Source organism: Osmerus eperlanus, chromosome 14, assembly GCF_963692335.1.
Source record: "Osmerus eperlanus chromosome 14, fOsmEpe2.1, whole genome shotgun sequence".
Taxonomy (NCBI): Eukaryota; Metazoa; Chordata; class Actinopteri; order Osmeriformes; family Osmeridae; genus Osmerus; species Osmerus eperlanus.
The window spans coordinates 433,018-451,411 of NC_085031.1; the positions used below are offsets into that span (position 1 = coordinate 433,018).

Consider the following 18,394-nt stretch of genomic DNA (forward strand, 5'->3'; position numbering starts at 1 on the left):
GAAATTCAGAAATCCCTACGATAACTTTTGTGAGGCTCAGTCTGGATATCATCTATGGCAATTTTGAAGAAAATTCGACCAAAAATGTAGGAGGAGTAGGGAAAAAACGCGTTTCCTTAATCTTTATTGTACAGACAAATTCAATATGGCGGCCGTTATAGCTTCTTGAGGCTTTTTTATTCCTCATGAGAAATAAGGCATATGTAATGAATTTCAGAATTTTGGGACTTATGGCCTGCAAATGGCATCAATTTGAAAATTGACATATTGGGGCGTGGCCTGTAGCGCCACCTATTGTCTCACATGGCCCATGTTTGGTATGGTAGTTACTAATGGTCTGCAGTTTCAACATGCCAAATTTCACAACTTTTTACGGTACTGGTCTAGGGGCTGCCATTGACTCCCATGGGTAAAACATAATAATACCACCAATAACAATAGGGTTCTCCTACCGGAGGAACCCTAATAATACCACCAATAACAATAGGGTTCTCCTACCGGAGGAACCCTAATAATAATAAAACTAACAATAACAATAGGTTTCCTCCTTACGGAGGAATCCTAAATATAGCTGCAAGCAGCAATGGCGGATTCCTCCTAACATTGCGAACCATTGAAAAATGTATATTCTTCAAAAATTGTCACTATATAGAAACATCCATGCTGTAGACTTACCAATGGGATACCAAATCTGAAATGCAATACCATCAAGATCCACAAGGGCTTTTATTTCAAGCCAAGGAGTGAAGGGAGGGGGCTTGGTGAGCCTACCCATTCCAGAAAGCCTTGTATCTTTGTGTATGAGGGCGTGGCCTGTAGCGTCACTTATGGGTGATATTGGGCCATTTCTGGTGTGGTAGTTACTCTTGGCCTATACTATCAATGTTTCAGGATTTTGAGAACTTTTTACCATTGCACACAAAATCGGAAATGCAATACCATCAAGATCCACATGGGCCTTTGCTAAAGACCAAGCAATGAGTGGGGGCTTGGTCAGCCCACAATTGCCTGAAATGTTGTGTATGCGTCTCTCCAAGCTTGCGCGTGTGTCAAGGGAAAGGCTGAGTGTGTGAGAATGTGGAGCGAGCGCTGAGGAGCAGGGGAGACATTTCATTGGAAATGTCCTTAACAATTAGCCAAGCATGCATTTTTCAAATATTCACCAAAATTCAACTTTTCATCTTACAGTCAACTTTTTCTGAGATTTGTGTACTAAACATTCTCAAGAGTCTTCATGAACTTGTGATTGTATCAGAGTATCAGTTTTTCACCGGCGAATGTGTAAAGCATTATTTTAGCGTTAGAAATAAATTAGATTTCCTTTATTTCAATCATTTTTGAAGATATTAATTTGCCTTCTCACATGGGAACATGATGTAGTGTCTTTCACGTGACACACCAAGTTTGGTGTTGATATTTCAAAGATTTGCTGAGATTTGATCCAACTTCCTGTTTGGTTGCTTTGTTGACGATTTTGATTGTCTGTACCGGACAAACGGTTTTGAAATTCAAAAATCTGTTGAAGAATTCAGTGAGGGTTGCTCTGACGATGATACTTGCCAATTCTGGGGAAGATTGTACAACAATTGTAGGAGAAGTAGCGAAAAAACGTATTTCCTAAATCTTTATTGTACGAAAAAATCCAATATGGTGGCTGTTATAGGTTTTTGAGGCTTTTTTGTTCCTCATGAGAAATAATGTATATCTAATGAATTTCAGAATTTTAGGACAAATGGGATGCAAATGGCATCACTTTGTAAATGGACAATTGGGGCGTGGCCGTAGCGCCACCTATGGATAATGGTGCGTCATTTGTGGTGTGGTAGTTACTCCTGGCCTATACTATCAATGTTTCAGGATTTTGAGAACTTTTTCTAAAATGCATTACCATCAAGATCCACAAGGGCCTTCACCTCAAGCCAAGGAATGAGTGGGGGCTTGGTCAGCCCACAATTGCCTGAAATGTTGTGTATGCGTCTCGCCAAGCTTGCGCGTGTGTCAAGGGAAAGGCTGAGTGTGTGAGAATGTGGAGCGCGCGCGCTGAGGAGCAGAGGGAGACATTACATTGGAAATTTCATTAGCAATTAGCCAAGCATGCATGTTTCAAATATTCACCAAAAATCTACTTTTCATCTCACAGTCAACTTTTTCTCAGATTTGTGTACTAAACATTCTCAAGAGTCTTCATATGAACTTGTGATTGAATCAGAGTATCAGTTTTTGACTGGCGGATGTGTAAAGTATTATTTTAGCGTTAGCGATAAATTCGATTTGCTTTATATCAATCATTGTTTGAGATATGAAGTTGCCTTTGCACATGGTAACATGTTGTAGTGTCTTCCACCGATATACCAAGTTTAGTGTTGATATCTCAAAGATTTGCTGAGATTTGACCCAAGTTCCTGTTTGGTTACTTTTTTGCTGATTTTGATTGGCTGTGCCGGACAAACGGTTTAGAAAATCAAAACGCCATGGGATAACTTTTGTGAGGCTTGGTCTGAAGATAATCTCTGGTCATTTTGAAGAAGATATGACAAACTGGCTAGATGTAGCATCACTATATCGACAAAGCACAATAAATCTGACTCTGAGTATAAATCCCCTGAGAATGAAACATTATCGTGACCATTATGATTATACTGCTCGACAACTACTGTCGCATACCTGGCATCACTAAACAGATAAACCAGTATCATGACATGCTTGAGACTTTGGCTGGATTCGAACCTACGACCTTGCACTTCAAAGGAGCCCGTCTTATCCCAGTGAGCCATTTTCAGCGCTGGGAATTGCTGTGCACAGTTACTGTATACAAAAAGTAAGCCATTTCTCCTGTGGCACGCGTGGTCAGATTTGGCCCAAATTGTTGCCCCAACAGCTGTAATTCAGTCCTATTTTGACATGTCAAGGTGATTGTGGTCTGAAGATAATCTGTGCCAAATCTGGTGAATATTGGATACATTGTGTAGGAGTAGGGAAAAAACGTTTTATTCATTCATTCAAAATGGCGGCCTCATCAATTCGTCTGGTATCACGCATTAACATGCGTCAGACACGGGATCTCCTAAGATATCACGAGACATAGGAATCACTGAAATACAACAAACAATTCAACAGTTATTGGTCAAAACACAATTTTGCCTATTGTAGCGCCCCCTAGAGCACAAATGACCCTACCTTTTTCGGACCTCTTAATAACAGGGTCATGAATCCATACACCAAGTTTGGAGTCAATGCATCAAAGATTCACTAAGATATGACCTCACTTCCCTTTTTCCGGATCAGTTGCTGAATTTGATTGGCTGTAACTAACAAGTGGTTGCGAAAATCAAAGCTCCAGGGGATAACTTTTGTGAGGCTTGGTCTGAAGATCATCTGTGGCAATTTTGAAGAAGATTCGTCAAGAATTGTAGGAGGAGTAGCGAAAAAACGCTTTTCGTTAACATTCAAAATGGCAGAGAATCTACATGACTGGGTATGACGTCATAGAGTGCGTTGAACTTGTCTTGATCCAGGGAATCCAATGATACCTCATTTTGGAAAATGCGGCATATGGTTCAAAGGTAACGTGTGTAAACACACCTTCAACCCTCTAGCGCTACAGTACAGACATGAAACTTGGTGAAAGTGATGAGGGGACAGGTCCCAAAGAGTGTGCCAAATTTCACAACTTCTGACCATGTGGTTCTAGGGGCTGCCATAGACTCCCATTGCAGATGTATAATAATAATAATAATTATAAGAAAAGGTAGAAACCCTTAAGGTGGCTTCGCGGCTTGGCCACCAATAAGAAAAGGTAGAAACACTTAAGTGGCTTCGCCGCTTCGCGGCTTGGCCACCAATAAGAAAAGGTAGAAACACTTAAGTGGCTTCGCGGAAGCCTACAATTTCTGGGGAAATTGTAGGGTGTGCTTGCTTGCGTCGGTTGCACAGGGGTCAGTTTTTTAATGACATTTTTACAACTGATATTTCTGTATATTTTATATCAAAATGCATAGGGCCTACTTATTATTTATACAGATGACATAGATTTAAAAGCATCTTTTTTTTGCTGCTCATTTAGCCTACAACTCAAAATACGAGTGAAGTGTAGAATGAAATATGATATCTTCTCATTTCCCCTGCAAGAGGCAGCCTCATAGCTGAATCAAAACGAATACATTTGGCAGACCGGTGTAAAAATTGACCTAATCTCTATGACTTAAACGTCCTTTTAAGTTTTCCCTTCTCGTGATATTTTCAGGCATTTAGCCTAGCTACTCATATTGCTTTCATTCATTAACCCCTTTGAAGATTATTCTACGACGTTACCGGCAGTAGAAGATGGAATCGCGATTCAAACAGTACCATCTGCTAACTGAAAATATGCCCCCCAAAACGTAAATAAGCTTGACATTTATTTAGTGGAAAATCGCTGATTCATAAAAAGCTCACTGGTAGCGATCATTGTCAGTAACAACGCAAAATGTGATATAGCCCTGTGTGGAGAAACTGCCCCGGTAAATTGTACTACTACAGTACAGTACTAGACTACTGCTGTGTTCGTCTTGGCGATTGCGTTGGTTGAATTCGATTTAACGTTCCGTTGTACGGTTTAGGCTGAAATTAATTATTATCATGAACAGATTGACAAAGTTTAGGCTGTGGCAATGAAGTTCAGGTTAGTAGTCAGATCGTTTCACCTATATTGAAAGACTTTTGATTTAAGTAAGGGGAGTGCTGAACATGTTCTGTCGCCGTTTGACTACACACACATCTACATCTACACAGCTGTTTAGGCTGTGTAGATGTTTTTGTAGTGTGTCTCGCGTAGTCTGCAGCGTTGCTGTGAGCAACACTGGTTTGTAACAGGTAATGATAAATTCACCAACAAATCGTTTACTTGTAATGTAATGTCATAATAAATCCTACAACGAAAATGTATTTGTGAGGAATGTTTATTTTAACGATTGAAAACAGATGCATCATAGACCACTGTAGTATGTGTTGCCTGGGCAACAGAGGCTAATGTCATGCTAATGCTTCAGTGAAATAGTAGACTACCGTTTCCGAAAGTAGATGTGGGCCTACTTCCTTAATAATATCAGCTAATATTGTACATTACATTTCACAATTGTGTTTCACATCACAAAGTAAAATGAGTAAATAGTTATCACCCTGGCCTCTTTGCTTGTGGCGTTTCTGCAGCTGCCTTGCAGTAAAGCTATAGTTAGCCTAGCTATCCCCCAAGTTAACAGATGCGAAATGAATGTTCTGCTACAGGTAGTCACGCGTGTTTTCGTGACGTTAGTGACGTAGTGACGTTAGTAACGTCAGTGACTCTGGCTAGCAAATTAGCCACCGTTAGCTTCACTTTTCACCACAAAAATTTCTACTTAAACCATGCAACGGAACGTAAATAAAAATACAACCAACGCAATTGCTACCAATACGAAACTTTTGACACCTAGGTTGTCTATGTAATCCAAATATTGACTGATCCTTAGGGGGGCGAAAATAAATAATAATAAAAATAATAATATATATTTGAGAGAACAAAAGTTGTGCTCTCGCCGAAGGCTTGAGAACACCCAATAAGAAAACTAACAATAACAATAGGTTTCCTCCTTATGGAGGAATCCTAATAATAATAATACAACTAACAATAACAATAGGTTTCCTCCTTACGGAGGAATCATAATAATAAAACTAACAATAACAATAGGTTTCCTTCTTATGGAGGAATCCTAATAAAACTAACAATAACAATAGGTTTCCTCCTTACGGAGGAATCCTAATAATACTAACAAATACAATAAAGCTTCGCTGCTTGGCCCCTATTAACCCTCGTGCTGCCTTCGGGTCACATGACCCAAAGGTTCATAACGAACCATCGTTGTGTTTACCCAATTTTACCCAATACAAAAACAAATAAAAATAATTTTCTTTTAACCTTCGCAATGTGGGGGGTCTGAGACAGCCCAACGGTTAAAAGAAAATGCTTCACTTTGTTTTTGTATGCGGTAAAGTTGTCGCAATACGACGGTGGGTCACAATGACTGATGGGTCAGAACGACCCGAAGATAACACAAGGGTTAATACTACCAATTACAATAGGTGCTTCGCTGCTTGGCCACCAAATATAGCTGCAAGCAGCGATGCGGGTTCCTCTGCAAAATGGCAAAATATTATAAACATGTACACTGTCGAAGATCGAGAGTTGGACAACAAGAGAGCAAAACTACTTCATGTTTGGCCAACAACAGGCTGAATGGGGATTTGAACTCATGAGCATAAGGTTACAAGTCAGTCTCTCTATCCTCTCTGCTACACACCAACTGTTGAGATTGTATGAATAGAAAGGGTGAAGTATTAGCTTTGGTCAGCTTTAGGACAAAGGTTAAGAAACGGTTGACATTTCAAGGTGAAATTGCATGAAATTGTGCATGGTATTTCAGAATGATGTCATCCTATTTAACTAAACAGATAATCAAAATTATGACAGGCCAAAAGATAATGGCTGGATTCCAACCTACGACCTTATACTTTACAGGTCACCATCCCAGCCCATTGAGCCATTTACAGTGTTGAATATCATCATGTTCAAAGTTGAAACTGCTCTAATTCAATCATTTTTTGACATACCAAGGTGAAATTATTTATGGTACTTCAGAGTGATGTCATCTTGAACCCATTATGAGAATTATGAGTTCCAGCAAGAAATGAACAAACTGTCATCAGGCACAATTAACCAAATATGAATTATACAGTATTGAGCACAGGTTAGAGCACATATTAGGGATCTCTTCTGTGTCACTCCATCAAATGGTTCATTTTTGCCTGTGCTGTGGGTGCAATGTCCTGGTAGTTTGCCACTGGCCCATGTCAATCACATTGCTTACAGCCCTGCAATGTCTTTTTGTGTCTCCAAGTGTTATCATTTTGTGTGGGTTTATTGTGCAGAACACAACATTACATAAATCAGGCATTGTATTTTTGATAACTGTATTGTATTGCCCCCTCTACAATCAATCCAAACTTCGGAAACACATTTTCATGTACCCAAATATTCCATTACATTTACATTTATTCATAAACAACAAGTCAACGTCGCAGATCCCAGGGTGATTGAGAGATTGTGGGAGATGGAGGGTTTGGCCGGGATGATGAGAAGTTCTGTCTTGGCAAGTTTCAGCTGGAAGTGGTGCTTGGTCATCCAGGCGGAGATGTCTGTGAGGCAGGCCTCGATTCTGGCTGAGATCCCCGGATCAGTCAGGAGGAACGACAGGTACAGCTGCGTGTCGTCAGCGTAGCAGTGCTAGTAGAAGCTATGGGAGGTGATAATTGGTCCAACTGAGGTGGTGTACAGGGAGAAGAGGAGGGGTCCAAGGACAGAGCCCTATTACAAATCGAAATGTTGATAGCATTGATTGAATGCATATGGTTTCAGAGAGGTGGGGTCTGGCCTGATGACCCAGGTATCTTCTATCAGAGCTTAGCTCTGGAAGACAGGAAGTTAAGATTTCTCAAATAGAAAAGAATCATGAGCGAATCATGAGCGTAGCCAGGGTAATTTGCATCCAGTAGACATGAGTGATGTGTACCAGTAACCTCCCGCGTCGCAAACAATCCAAACATTTACATAATGACAACCCTTGCGAGGTTGAGATAAACTACTCTTCTGTCTGTTGTGTTTCTGTCAGGGATTTCCTTCCCCGTGGCTCTGGCATCGTGACCCGTCGTCCCCTGGTTCTGCAGTTGATCAATTGTCCTACAGGTAAATTCTTTCCTCTTTCTCCCTCACGTAAATCTTTGTTACTTTGAATTTAACAATAGTCCAATTTAAACTGTAGGTTTCAAATTCACTAGCACATTCCAGTGTCCCACATGTTAAAGCTTCCTCCTCATAGTCCGACTATTCTCCTCTGTATCTCACTCTCACACTCACACTTTTTTATTCCCCTGCTACATCAATTTTTTTCCTATCTTCCTGCTTCTCAAGTTTCAAAGTATTTTTACTCAAGGTGCTTTACATTTACATTTAGTTATTTAGCAGACGCTCTTATCCAGAGCAACAGTAAGTACAGGGACATTCTCCCCGAGGCAAGTAGGGTGAAGTGCCTTGCCCAAGGACACAATGTCATTTGGCACGGCCAGGAATCGAACTGGCAACCTTCAGATTACTAGCCCGCTTCCCTCACCGCTCTGCCACCTGACGCCCCTGCTTCATTCATCTTCTTGCTTCACTTTCCTCCCAAAATATCTACATCATTGTGACCCTAAATACCTTTTGACGATGTCTGGCATTGTTGTCATGGTTCCACTTCATTATCAGGGCTATTGGATATTGATGAGATGTATATCCATATATTATAGCCCTATTCTGATTGGCTGCAGGGTGTCCAATATTTTCTGAAAATAAAACACCTACTAAGCAATGTTCCCTCTAAGCTGCGCGCATGCGCGGCCGCGCAGACCAGTTGAAGGGCCCACACACTAGATTTTTCAGACAGCGCACTAGATTTTTCAGACCGCGCACAAAATAAAATCAGTATATATTTATATTTTTTATTATAGAAAAACTAGTAATGTTCAGTTGATCGGCCAAATGCGTGCGAAGCCCACTTCATACATTTCAATGTCACTCTAAGCTACTCAGCCGATTACAATACAATTACAATAATAATGTTACATTTGAACATTCTATCTAACATCCATTTCGCGCTCAGCTCAAGCTTTGACTAGCAACGCAGCAATGGCTAAACGAACATTAGGAACGTTACCTTTACAGGCGCCCCAAAAAAGGGCAGTTTTACATTTAAACATGAATGGCTTGAAATCGTTCAAACGGACACAAGCGATGGTCCAGGTAGGCTGGTGAAGCTTTCTACAAAGAAGTTAGCGGGGTTCTCTGCAAACTCAGACAGATTTCTGTCTCAGACAGATTTCTATTTGCTCAGTGCGGAAAAAAGTTAGAGGGAACATTGCTACTAAATAGTTCCAGTAAAACTGTATATTTACCATTCTAAATTAATACGCTGGCTACATTTACATTTATTCATTTAGCAGACGCTGTTATCCAAAGCTACTTCCAAGAGAGAGCTTTACAAAAGTTCATAGGTCAATGATCATAAACAACGATATAGCCCCAAAAACATTGCAGGTAGCCAAAACATGAAGCATACATTGTGAAAAGCAAATAAGAGCCAATAGGAAAAAACATAAGAGCATGTGGTTAAAGAAATATTTACAAATTAAACAATGTGAACCTCAAAAGTGCAAGAGTGTACCTGTAGGAAAGCAGGCAACAATAATATAATTTACAGCAAGTACAAGTAGTTAAATCAGTTAAAACAAGTCCCTCAATAAGTGTCATTGTGTTCCTGGAGGAAGTATACCAACATCGGATCCAACAAATCTTTCTTAAGTAACGTTGTACTCCCGGAACAAGTGCATTTTTAGCCTTTTCTTGAAGGTGGGGAGACAGTCAGTGTCTCTGATGGAGGTGGGGAGACAGTCAGTGTCTCTGATGGAGGTGGGGAGACAGTCAGTGTCTCTGATGGAGGTGGGGAGACAGTCAGTGTCTCTGATGGAGGTGGGGAGATGATTCCACCATTGGGGGGGGGGGGGGGGCAGACAGGAGAAGAGCTGGGGTTGGGAGCGGGCGCTCTTGAGAGGTGGGACCACCCTCAAGACTGGGACAACCCTAACTGACTGGTTTTCAGACCCCACCAATACAGTAAAACTGCACATTTTAGAGTGGCCTTTAATTGTGGCCAGCCTAAGGCACACCTGTGCAATATTCATGCTGTCTAATCAGCATCTTGATATGCCACAACTGTGAGGTGGATTGATTTTCTCAGCAAAGGAGAAGTGCTCACTAACACAGATTTAGACATATTTGTGAACAATATTTGAGAGAAATAGGCCTTTTGTGTACATAGAAAAAGTCTTAGATCTTTGAGTTCAACTCATGAAAAATGGGGGCAAAAACAAAAGTGTTGCGTTTATAATTTTGTTCAGTGTATGTTTATCCGATTTAAAAACATATTAGCATTTTAGATTACAATTAATGTTCCCACTATATCATAACAATTGCGCTTACCAGTCAACACACAAATGCCCATGTGAAGCTAATGCACTTCATAGAATTCATTATTTATCATTTTGCACATAATTATAGAGGATATATAAACTATACATATTTTGCTAGACCTATCTTATTTAGGCTGCATAACTATGGAGGACCAAACCTGCAATATTTAGAAATGAATAACTGAATAAATAAATGTCCACATCCATGCATTAAGACAGAAATAAATGAATAAATGTATTAATAAATGCACAAATGTCAATCGACAGTTGACTTATAATTTACATGTATTTCTTTTTGTGTATTAATTAATTTATTCCTTCATTTATTAAATTATGTTTTCATTCATGTATTTTCTGTTTTTAGTCTTCCCAATATGAGAGGAGGCCATAGGAGTGGAAATCAATCCAGAAACATTATTCTGAAATGGTTCCACAATATGTAGATACAGGTTTGCAGATTGGGGAACCTCTGCTCATCTTTACTTCTGAGAGACTCTGCCTCTCTAAGATACTCTTTTTATACCCAATGATGTTACTGACCTGTTTGTAATTAACCAAGTTAGTTTTTTGCCCCAGCTCTTTTTCCAGCCTTTTATGGCCCCCGTCCCAACTTTTTTGAGAGGTCAAAATTCCGCATTACCATATTTTTTCCTTTGCACAATTGCACATTTCCTAAGTTTAAACATTTGATATGTTCTCAATGATCTATTGGGAATGACATAAGAGTTTATGAGATTTGCAAATCATTGCATTCTGTTTTTATTTACATTTTACACAGCGTCCCAACTTTTTTGGAATTGGGGTTGTAGCAGCCCATCCTCATTACTTCCACCATTGTCCTACAGAATATGCTGAGTTCCTACACTGCAAGGGGAAGAAGTTCATAGACTTTGATGAGGTTCGACAGGAGATTGAGGCAGAGACAGACCGTATCACCGGAGCCAATAAGGGCATTTCTCCTGTGCCCATCAATCTGCGTGTCTACTCCCCCCATGGTATGGCCGCAGAGCTGGCGTTTTCATCTACTGCATCATAACCTTCATGAGTTTGGTTTATACACAGCAGATTAATGCATGTGGGATGCAAAATCAAATTGATTGTAATTTAGTACTACTCAACTAAAAAACGGTTGACTGTACATTATTTTAAATGTGTCTCTATACAGTTGTTTCCTAATTTCCTCTCCTGATTTTCACTCTACTCACCTTGCTGTCCAACAGTCTTAAACCTGACCTTGGTGGACCTGCCGGGAATGACAAAGGTTCCAGTGGGGGACCAACCAGCAGACATTGAGCACCAGATCAAAGAAATGCTAATGCAATTCGTCACCAAGGATAATTGTCTGCTGCTAGCTGTCTCACCAGCCAACTCTGACCTGGCCAATTCTGATGCACTCAAGATTGCAAAAGAAGTTGACCCACAAGGTGACACACAATGATGTCTGAGTATCTTTACAATCCCTAACAGCATAGTTGGAAAATGACATAAGAGGTGAGATTTAGTTACTTTAGATGCCTTTTTGCCTCTGTGTATGAGCAGGCCAGAGAACCATTGGTGTGATCACAAAGCTGGATCTTATGGACGAGGGGACAGATGCTAGAGAGATTCTAGAGAACAAGTTGCTGCCACTGCGTAGAGGTAAGTACTGTGAGTTATGAGTAGTTAAGCTAGATCAGGGGCCTGTAGGAGGAGTAGCAAAAAAACTTGTTTCCTTAATCTTTATTGTACAGAAAAAGGTTCATTAGTTATAGGTTCATGTGGCTTTTTTGTTCCTCATGAGAAAAGGCATATGAATTTCAGAATTTTGGGACTCATGGCCTGCAAATGGCATCACTTTGAAACTTGACATATTGGGGCGTGGCCTGTAGCGCCACCTATTGTCTCACGTGGCCCATGTTTGGTATGGTAGTTACTAATGCTCTGCAGTTTCAACATGCAAAATTTCACAACTTTTTACCCTACTGGTCTAGGGGCTGTTATTGACTCCCATGGGTAAAAAATAAATAATAATAATACCACCAATAACAATAGGGTTCTCCTGACAGAGCAATCCTAAATATAGCTGCAGGCAGCAATGGCGGGTTCCTCTTCAATGTTGCAAACCTTTTCAAAATTGACTTGACACGTATTTCCATAACTCTTGTGGTCCCAAACTAGCATAACTGCATATGTGGCCCACACATACATACCAAATTTTAAGTCAATTGGAGTCATGGTTTATAAGAAGATATTTGTACGTTTTTCAAAATGTTCACCGTACAGGGCGGACTGTATGGGTCACCACTGTATGGTTTCCCATGATAAATAAGCATGTATAGCAGGTTTTAGACATTTTAGACTTATGGGGTGGAAATGCCATCATCTTGAAAATGGACCATTGGGGCGTGACCTGTAGCGCCACATATGGGCAATGGTGGGCCATTTGTGGTGTGGGAGTTACTCATGGCCTATACTATACATGTTTCAGAACTTTGACAACTTTTACCATTGCATACAAAATCTTAAATGTATTTACACCAAGGTCCACAAGGGCCTATGCTAAAAACCAAGGACTGATGGTGGGGGCTTGGTCAGCCCACCCTTTTCCAAAAACCTTGGATGTGTGTGCGTTTGGCCAAGCTCGCGTGTGTGTCAAGGAGCCAAAATGTGTATGTGTGTGAGAATTAGGAGCGCGCGCGCTGAGGAGCAGAGGGACAGAGGATTTGGGGAAAAAGCCCTAGCAATTAGCAAAGCCTGCATATTTCAAATATTCACAATAAATCTACTTTTCATCTTACATTCAACTTTTGATCAGATTTGTGTACTAAACATTCTCAAGAGTCTTTATATGAACTTGTGATTGAATAAGAGTATCAGTTTCTGACCGGTGGATGTCCATCCATCCATCATCTTCCGCTTTTCCGGGGGTCGGGTCGCGGGGCCAGCAACCTAAGCAGGGAGACCCAGACTTCCCTCTCCCCGGCCACTTCCACCAGCTCTTCTGGGGGACCCCGAGGTGTTCCCAGGCCAGCCGAGAGACATAGTCCCTACAGCGTGTCCTGGGTCTTCCCCGGGGCCTCTTCCCAGTGGGACGTGCCCAGAACACCTCACCAGGGAGGTGTCCAGGAGGCACCATAATCAGATGCCCGAGCCACCTCAACTGGCCCCTCTCGACGCGGAGGAGCAGCGGTTCTACTCTGAGCCCCTCCCGGATGACCGAGCTTCTCACCCTATCTCTAAGGGAGAGCCCGGACACCCTGCGGAGAAAACTTATTTTGGCCGCTTGTATTCGCAATCTCGTTCTTTCGGTCACTACCCACAGTTCGTGACCATAGGTGAGGGTAGGAACGTAGATCGACTGGTAAATAGAGAGTTTCGCCTTTCGACTCAGCTCCTTCTTCACCACGACGGACCGATGCAGAGTCCGCATCACTGCGGACGCCGCACCGATCCGCCTGTCGATCTCGTGCTCCATTCTTCCCTCATTCTTCCCTCACTCAAGATCTCCTCCCCGACCCGGAGATTGCACTCCACCCTTTTCCGGTCGATAACCATGGCCTCAGATTTGGAGGTGCTGATTCCCATCCCAGCCGCTTCGCATTCGGTTGCGAACCGCTCCAGTGAGAGCTGAAGGTCACGGCCCGATGAGGCCAACAGGACCACATCATCTGCAAGAAGCAGCGACCCGATCCTGAGGTCACCAAACCGGACCCCCTCAACGCCCTGGCTGCGCCTAGAAATTCTGTCCATATAAGTTATGAACAGAATCGGTGACAAAGGGCAGCCCTGGCGGAGTCCAACCCTCACCGGGAACAAATTCGACTTACTACCGGCAATGCGGACCAAACTCATACAGGGACCGAACAGCCCTGATCTAGGAATCCGGTACCCCGTACTCCCGGAGCACCCCCCACATGAGCCCCAGAGGGACACGGTCGAACGCCTTTTCCAAATCCACAAAACATGTGTAGACTGGTTGGGCGAACTCCCATGAACCCTCCAGGACCCTGCCGAGGGTGTAGAGCTGGTCCACAGTTCCACGGCCAGGACGAAAACCACATTGCTCCTCCTGAATCAGAGGTTCGACAATCCGACGGACCCTCCTCTCCAGGACCCCTGAATATACTTTCCCAGGGTGGCTGAGGAGTGTGATCCCCCTAAAGTTGGAGCACACCCTCCGGTCCCCCTTTTTAAAGTCTGCCAGTCCAGAGGCACTGTCCCCAATGTCCACGCGATGTTGCAAATACGTATCAACCAAGACAGCCCTACAACATCCAGAGCCTTAAGGAACTCCGGGCGGACCTCATCCACCCCAGGGGCCCTGCCACCGCGGAGCTTTTTAACCACCTCGGCGACCTCAGCCCCAGAGATAGAAGGGCCCGCCCCCGATGTCCCCAGACGTCGGAAAGCGTGTTGGTGGAATTAAGGAGGTTTCAAAAACCATCAGTCAAAATTACATTTGATTGATTGACACAAAGATATTGAGGCAATGTGGACATTTACATAAATACACCTCTTTCAGACATTTTGTATTTGATTCAACTGTCTAAAGTAACGTTTTTAAATACATCAATGATACATATCTGTAAAAAAATTCAGGAGATCGATCGATTTTGAAGGTTTTTGCAAAATGTTGCTGTACAGGAAAATCCATCATGGCGAACCTTATGGGTCCTTGTGGCTTTTTTGTTCTCCATGAGAAATAAAGCATGTCTACCAATTTTCAGGCATTTTGGAGTAATGGGGCGCTGGGGAAATAAAGATAGACTTTGGGCGTGGCTTATAGCGCCACCTATGGGCGTACGTGGGACACTAGCCGTCTGGGTGTAGTGAGTGACCTGTTTTATCATTGGGCCAAATTTGAAAAAATCGGGTCGAGGACTTTTTGAGCTATGGAGCCATTTAGCGGAGAAGAGGAAAAATAATAAATATAGCTGCAAGCAGCAATGGCGGATTCCTCCACATTGCGAACCATTGAAAAATGTATATTCTTCACAAATTGTCACTGTATAGAAAAATCCATGCTGCAGACTTACCAATGGGATAGCAAATCGGAAATGCAATACCATCAAGATCCACAAGGAATAAACATTCTCAAGACTCTTTATATGAACTTGTGATTGTATCAGAGTATCAGTTTTGCACCGGCGAATGCGTAAAGCATTATTTTAGCGTTAGCGATGAATTAGATTTCCTTTATTTCAATCATTTTTTAAGATATTAAGTTGCCTTTGCACATGGTAACATGTTATAGTGTCTTCCACGTGACATACCAAGTTTGGTGTTGATATTTAAAAAATCAAAAATCCTTTGATAACTTCAGTGGGGGTTGTTCTGACGAGGATGTTTGCCAATTTTGGGGAAGATTGGAAAAAATTTGGAGGAGTAGCGAAATAACGTGTTTTCTTAAAATTCAAAATGGCTGAAAATCTATATAGCCGGAAATGGACATCATAAGGTGTGTTGAACTCGTCTTAATCCAGGTAATCCAACGGTAACTCATTTCTGAAAATTGCTCATACGGTTCAAAAGTTGCGTGTGTAAACACAAGTCCAACTTTGACCCGTTGGTGGCGCTAGAGTGGTCTAATGGGAGACATGAAACTTGGTGTGAATAAAGGGACTGTCCTTAATGTGTGCCAAATTTCACAAAAAGTTATCATATGGTTCTGGGGGGGCCATTGACTCCCATGGTACTAGAATAATAATAATAAATATAGCTGCAAGCAGCAATGGCGGATTCCTCCTAACATTGCGAACCATTGAAAAATGTATATTCTTCACAAATTGTCACTGTATAGAAACATCCATGCTGTAGACTTACCTATGGGATACCAAATCTGAAATGCAATACCATCAAGATCCACAAGGGCTTTTATTTCAAGCCAAAGAGTGAAGGGAGGGGGCTTGGTGAGCCTACCCATTCCAGAAAGCCTTGTATCTTTGTGTATCAGGACGTGGCCTGTAGCGTCACTTATGGGTGATATTGGGCCATTTGTGGTGTGGTAGTTACTCTTGGCCTATACTATCAATGTTTCAGGATTTTGAGAACTTTTTACCATTGCATACAAAATCGGAAATGCAATACCATCAAGATCCACATGGGCCTTTGCTAAAGACCAAGCAATGAGTGGGGGCTTGGTCAGCCCACAATTGCCTGAAATGTTGTGTATGCGTCTCGCCAAGCTTGCGCGTGTGTCAAGGGAAAGGCTGAGTGTGTGAGAATGTGGAGCGCGCACGCTGAGGAGCAGGGGAAACATTTCATTGGAAATTTCCTTAACAATTAGCCAAGCATGCATTTTTCAAATATTCACCAAAATTCAACTATTCATCTTACAGTCAACTTTTTCTGAGATTTGTGTACTAAACATTCTCAAGAGTCTTCATGAACTTGTGATTGAATCAGAGTTTTTTGACTGGCGGATGTGTAAAGCATTATTTTAGCGTTAGAAATAAATTAGATTTCCTTTATTTCAATCATTTTTTAAGATATTAATTTGCCTTCTCACATGGGAACATGATGTAGTGTCTTTCACGTGACACACCAAGTTTGGTGTTGATATTTCAAAGATTTGCTGAGATTTGATCCAACTTCCTGTTTGGTTGCTTTGTTGACGCTGGCTGTACCGGACAAACGGTTTTGAAATTCAAAAATCTGTTGAAGAATTCAGTGAGGGTTGCTCTGACGATACCTGCCAATTCTGGGGAAGATTGGACAACAATTGTAGGAGATGTAGCGAAAACCTGTTTCCTAAATCTTTATTGTACAAAAAAATCCAATATGGCGGCCGTTATAGGTTATTGAGGCTTTTTTGTTCCTCATGAGAAATAAGGCATATCTAATGAATGTCAGAATTTTGGGACAAATGGGATGCGAATGGCATCACTTTGTAAATGGACAATTGGGACTTGGCCGTAGCGCCACCTATGGATAATGGTGCGTCATTTACATTTACATTTATTCATTTAGCAGACGCTTTTATCCAAAGCGACTTCCAAGAGAGAGCTTTACAGAGTGCATAGGTCACTGATCATAACAACGAGATAGCCACAAAACATTGCGAGTACCCAAAACATGAAGCACACATTGTGAACAACCAAAATAAGTGCCAAAGGGAAGAACCATAAGAGCATGTAGTTAAACAAGTTACAATTAAACAACATGAACTGCTATAAGTGCAAGTGTACCTGTGGAAAAAAAGCAAGCAACAATAATAAAACAATATATCACAGCGAGTACAAAAATTTAAGTCAGTTACCACTAACCACAAGAGCAACAAGTCTCTAAGCAAGAGTCATTGTGATCCTTGAGGAAACTAACATTGGGTCAAGCGAACCATTCCTAAGTACCGTTGTACTCCCGGAACAAGTGCGTCTTGAGCCTTTTCTTGAAGGTGGAGAGACAGTCAGTGTCTCTGATGGAATTGGGGAGTTGACTCCACCACTGGGGGGCCAGACAGGAGAAGAGCTTGTGTTGGGACCGGGCGGTCTTGAGCGGTGGGACCACCAGGCGGTTGTCTGAAGAAGACCGTAGGTGACGGGTGGGGGTGTAGGGCTGCAGGAGCGACTTGATGTAGACGGGTGCAGTCCCGTTCACTGCTCGGAAGGTCAATACCAGGGTCTTGAATCTGATACGGGCCATGATAGGTAGCCAGTGGAGAGAGATGAGGAGCGGGGTAACATGGGAGCGTCTGGGTAGATTGTAGACCAGGCGAGCCGCTGCGTTCTGAATCCTCTGAAGAGGGCGGGTTGCACATGCTGGGAGACCAGCGAGCAGCGAGTTGCAATAGTCCAACTTGGAGAAGACAAGTGCTTGGACTAGCAGCTGGGTGGAGTGCTCAGACAGGTATCTCCTGATCTTCCGGATGTTGTAGAGGGTGAATCTACACGACCGGGAGACCGCAGCAATGTGGGCCGTGAGGGAGAGCTCGTCGTCCATGGTAACCCCAAGGTTCCTGGCAGAGGATGAAGGGGTCACCGTCGCAGATCCTAGGGTGATTGAGAGATCGTGGGAGATGGAGGGTTTAGCCGGGATGATGAGAAGTTCTGTTTTGGCGAGGTTCAGCTGGAGGTGGTGCTCGGTCATCCAGGCGGAGATGTCTGTGAGGCAGGCCTCAATCCTAGCTGAGATCCCCGGATCTGTCGGGGGGAACGACAGGTACAGCTGCGTGTCGTCAGCGTAGCAGTGGTAGGAGAAGGCATGGGAGGTGATGATTGGTCCAAGTGAGGTGGTGTACAGAGAGAAGAGGAGGGGTCCAAGGACGGAGCCCTGTGGGACACCAGTGGAGAGCTGGCGAGGGCCTGACAGTTTGCCTCCCCAGGAAACCTGGTAGGATCTTCCC

The 18,394-nt window shown here is 42.5% G+C and overlaps 1 protein-coding gene across 1 annotated transcript in view; it reads left to right on the top strand.

Annotated features, from left to right (window-relative positions):
- Window positions 1–18,394, top strand: part of dnm1a (dynamin 1a) — a 286,115-nt gene that overhangs the window by 51,274 nt on the left and 216,447 nt on the right. Inside the window, exons 2-5 of the mRNA XM_062478483.1 lie at window positions 7,683–7,756; window positions 10,920–11,069; window positions 11,295–11,498; window positions 11,614–11,712. Coding sequence (XP_062334467.1) covers window positions 7,683–7,756; window positions 10,920–11,069; window positions 11,295–11,498; window positions 11,614–11,712 — 527 coding nt within the window. The remainder of the gene's footprint in view (window positions 1–7,682; window positions 7,757–10,919; window positions 11,070–11,294; window positions 11,499–11,613; window positions 11,713–18,394) is intronic.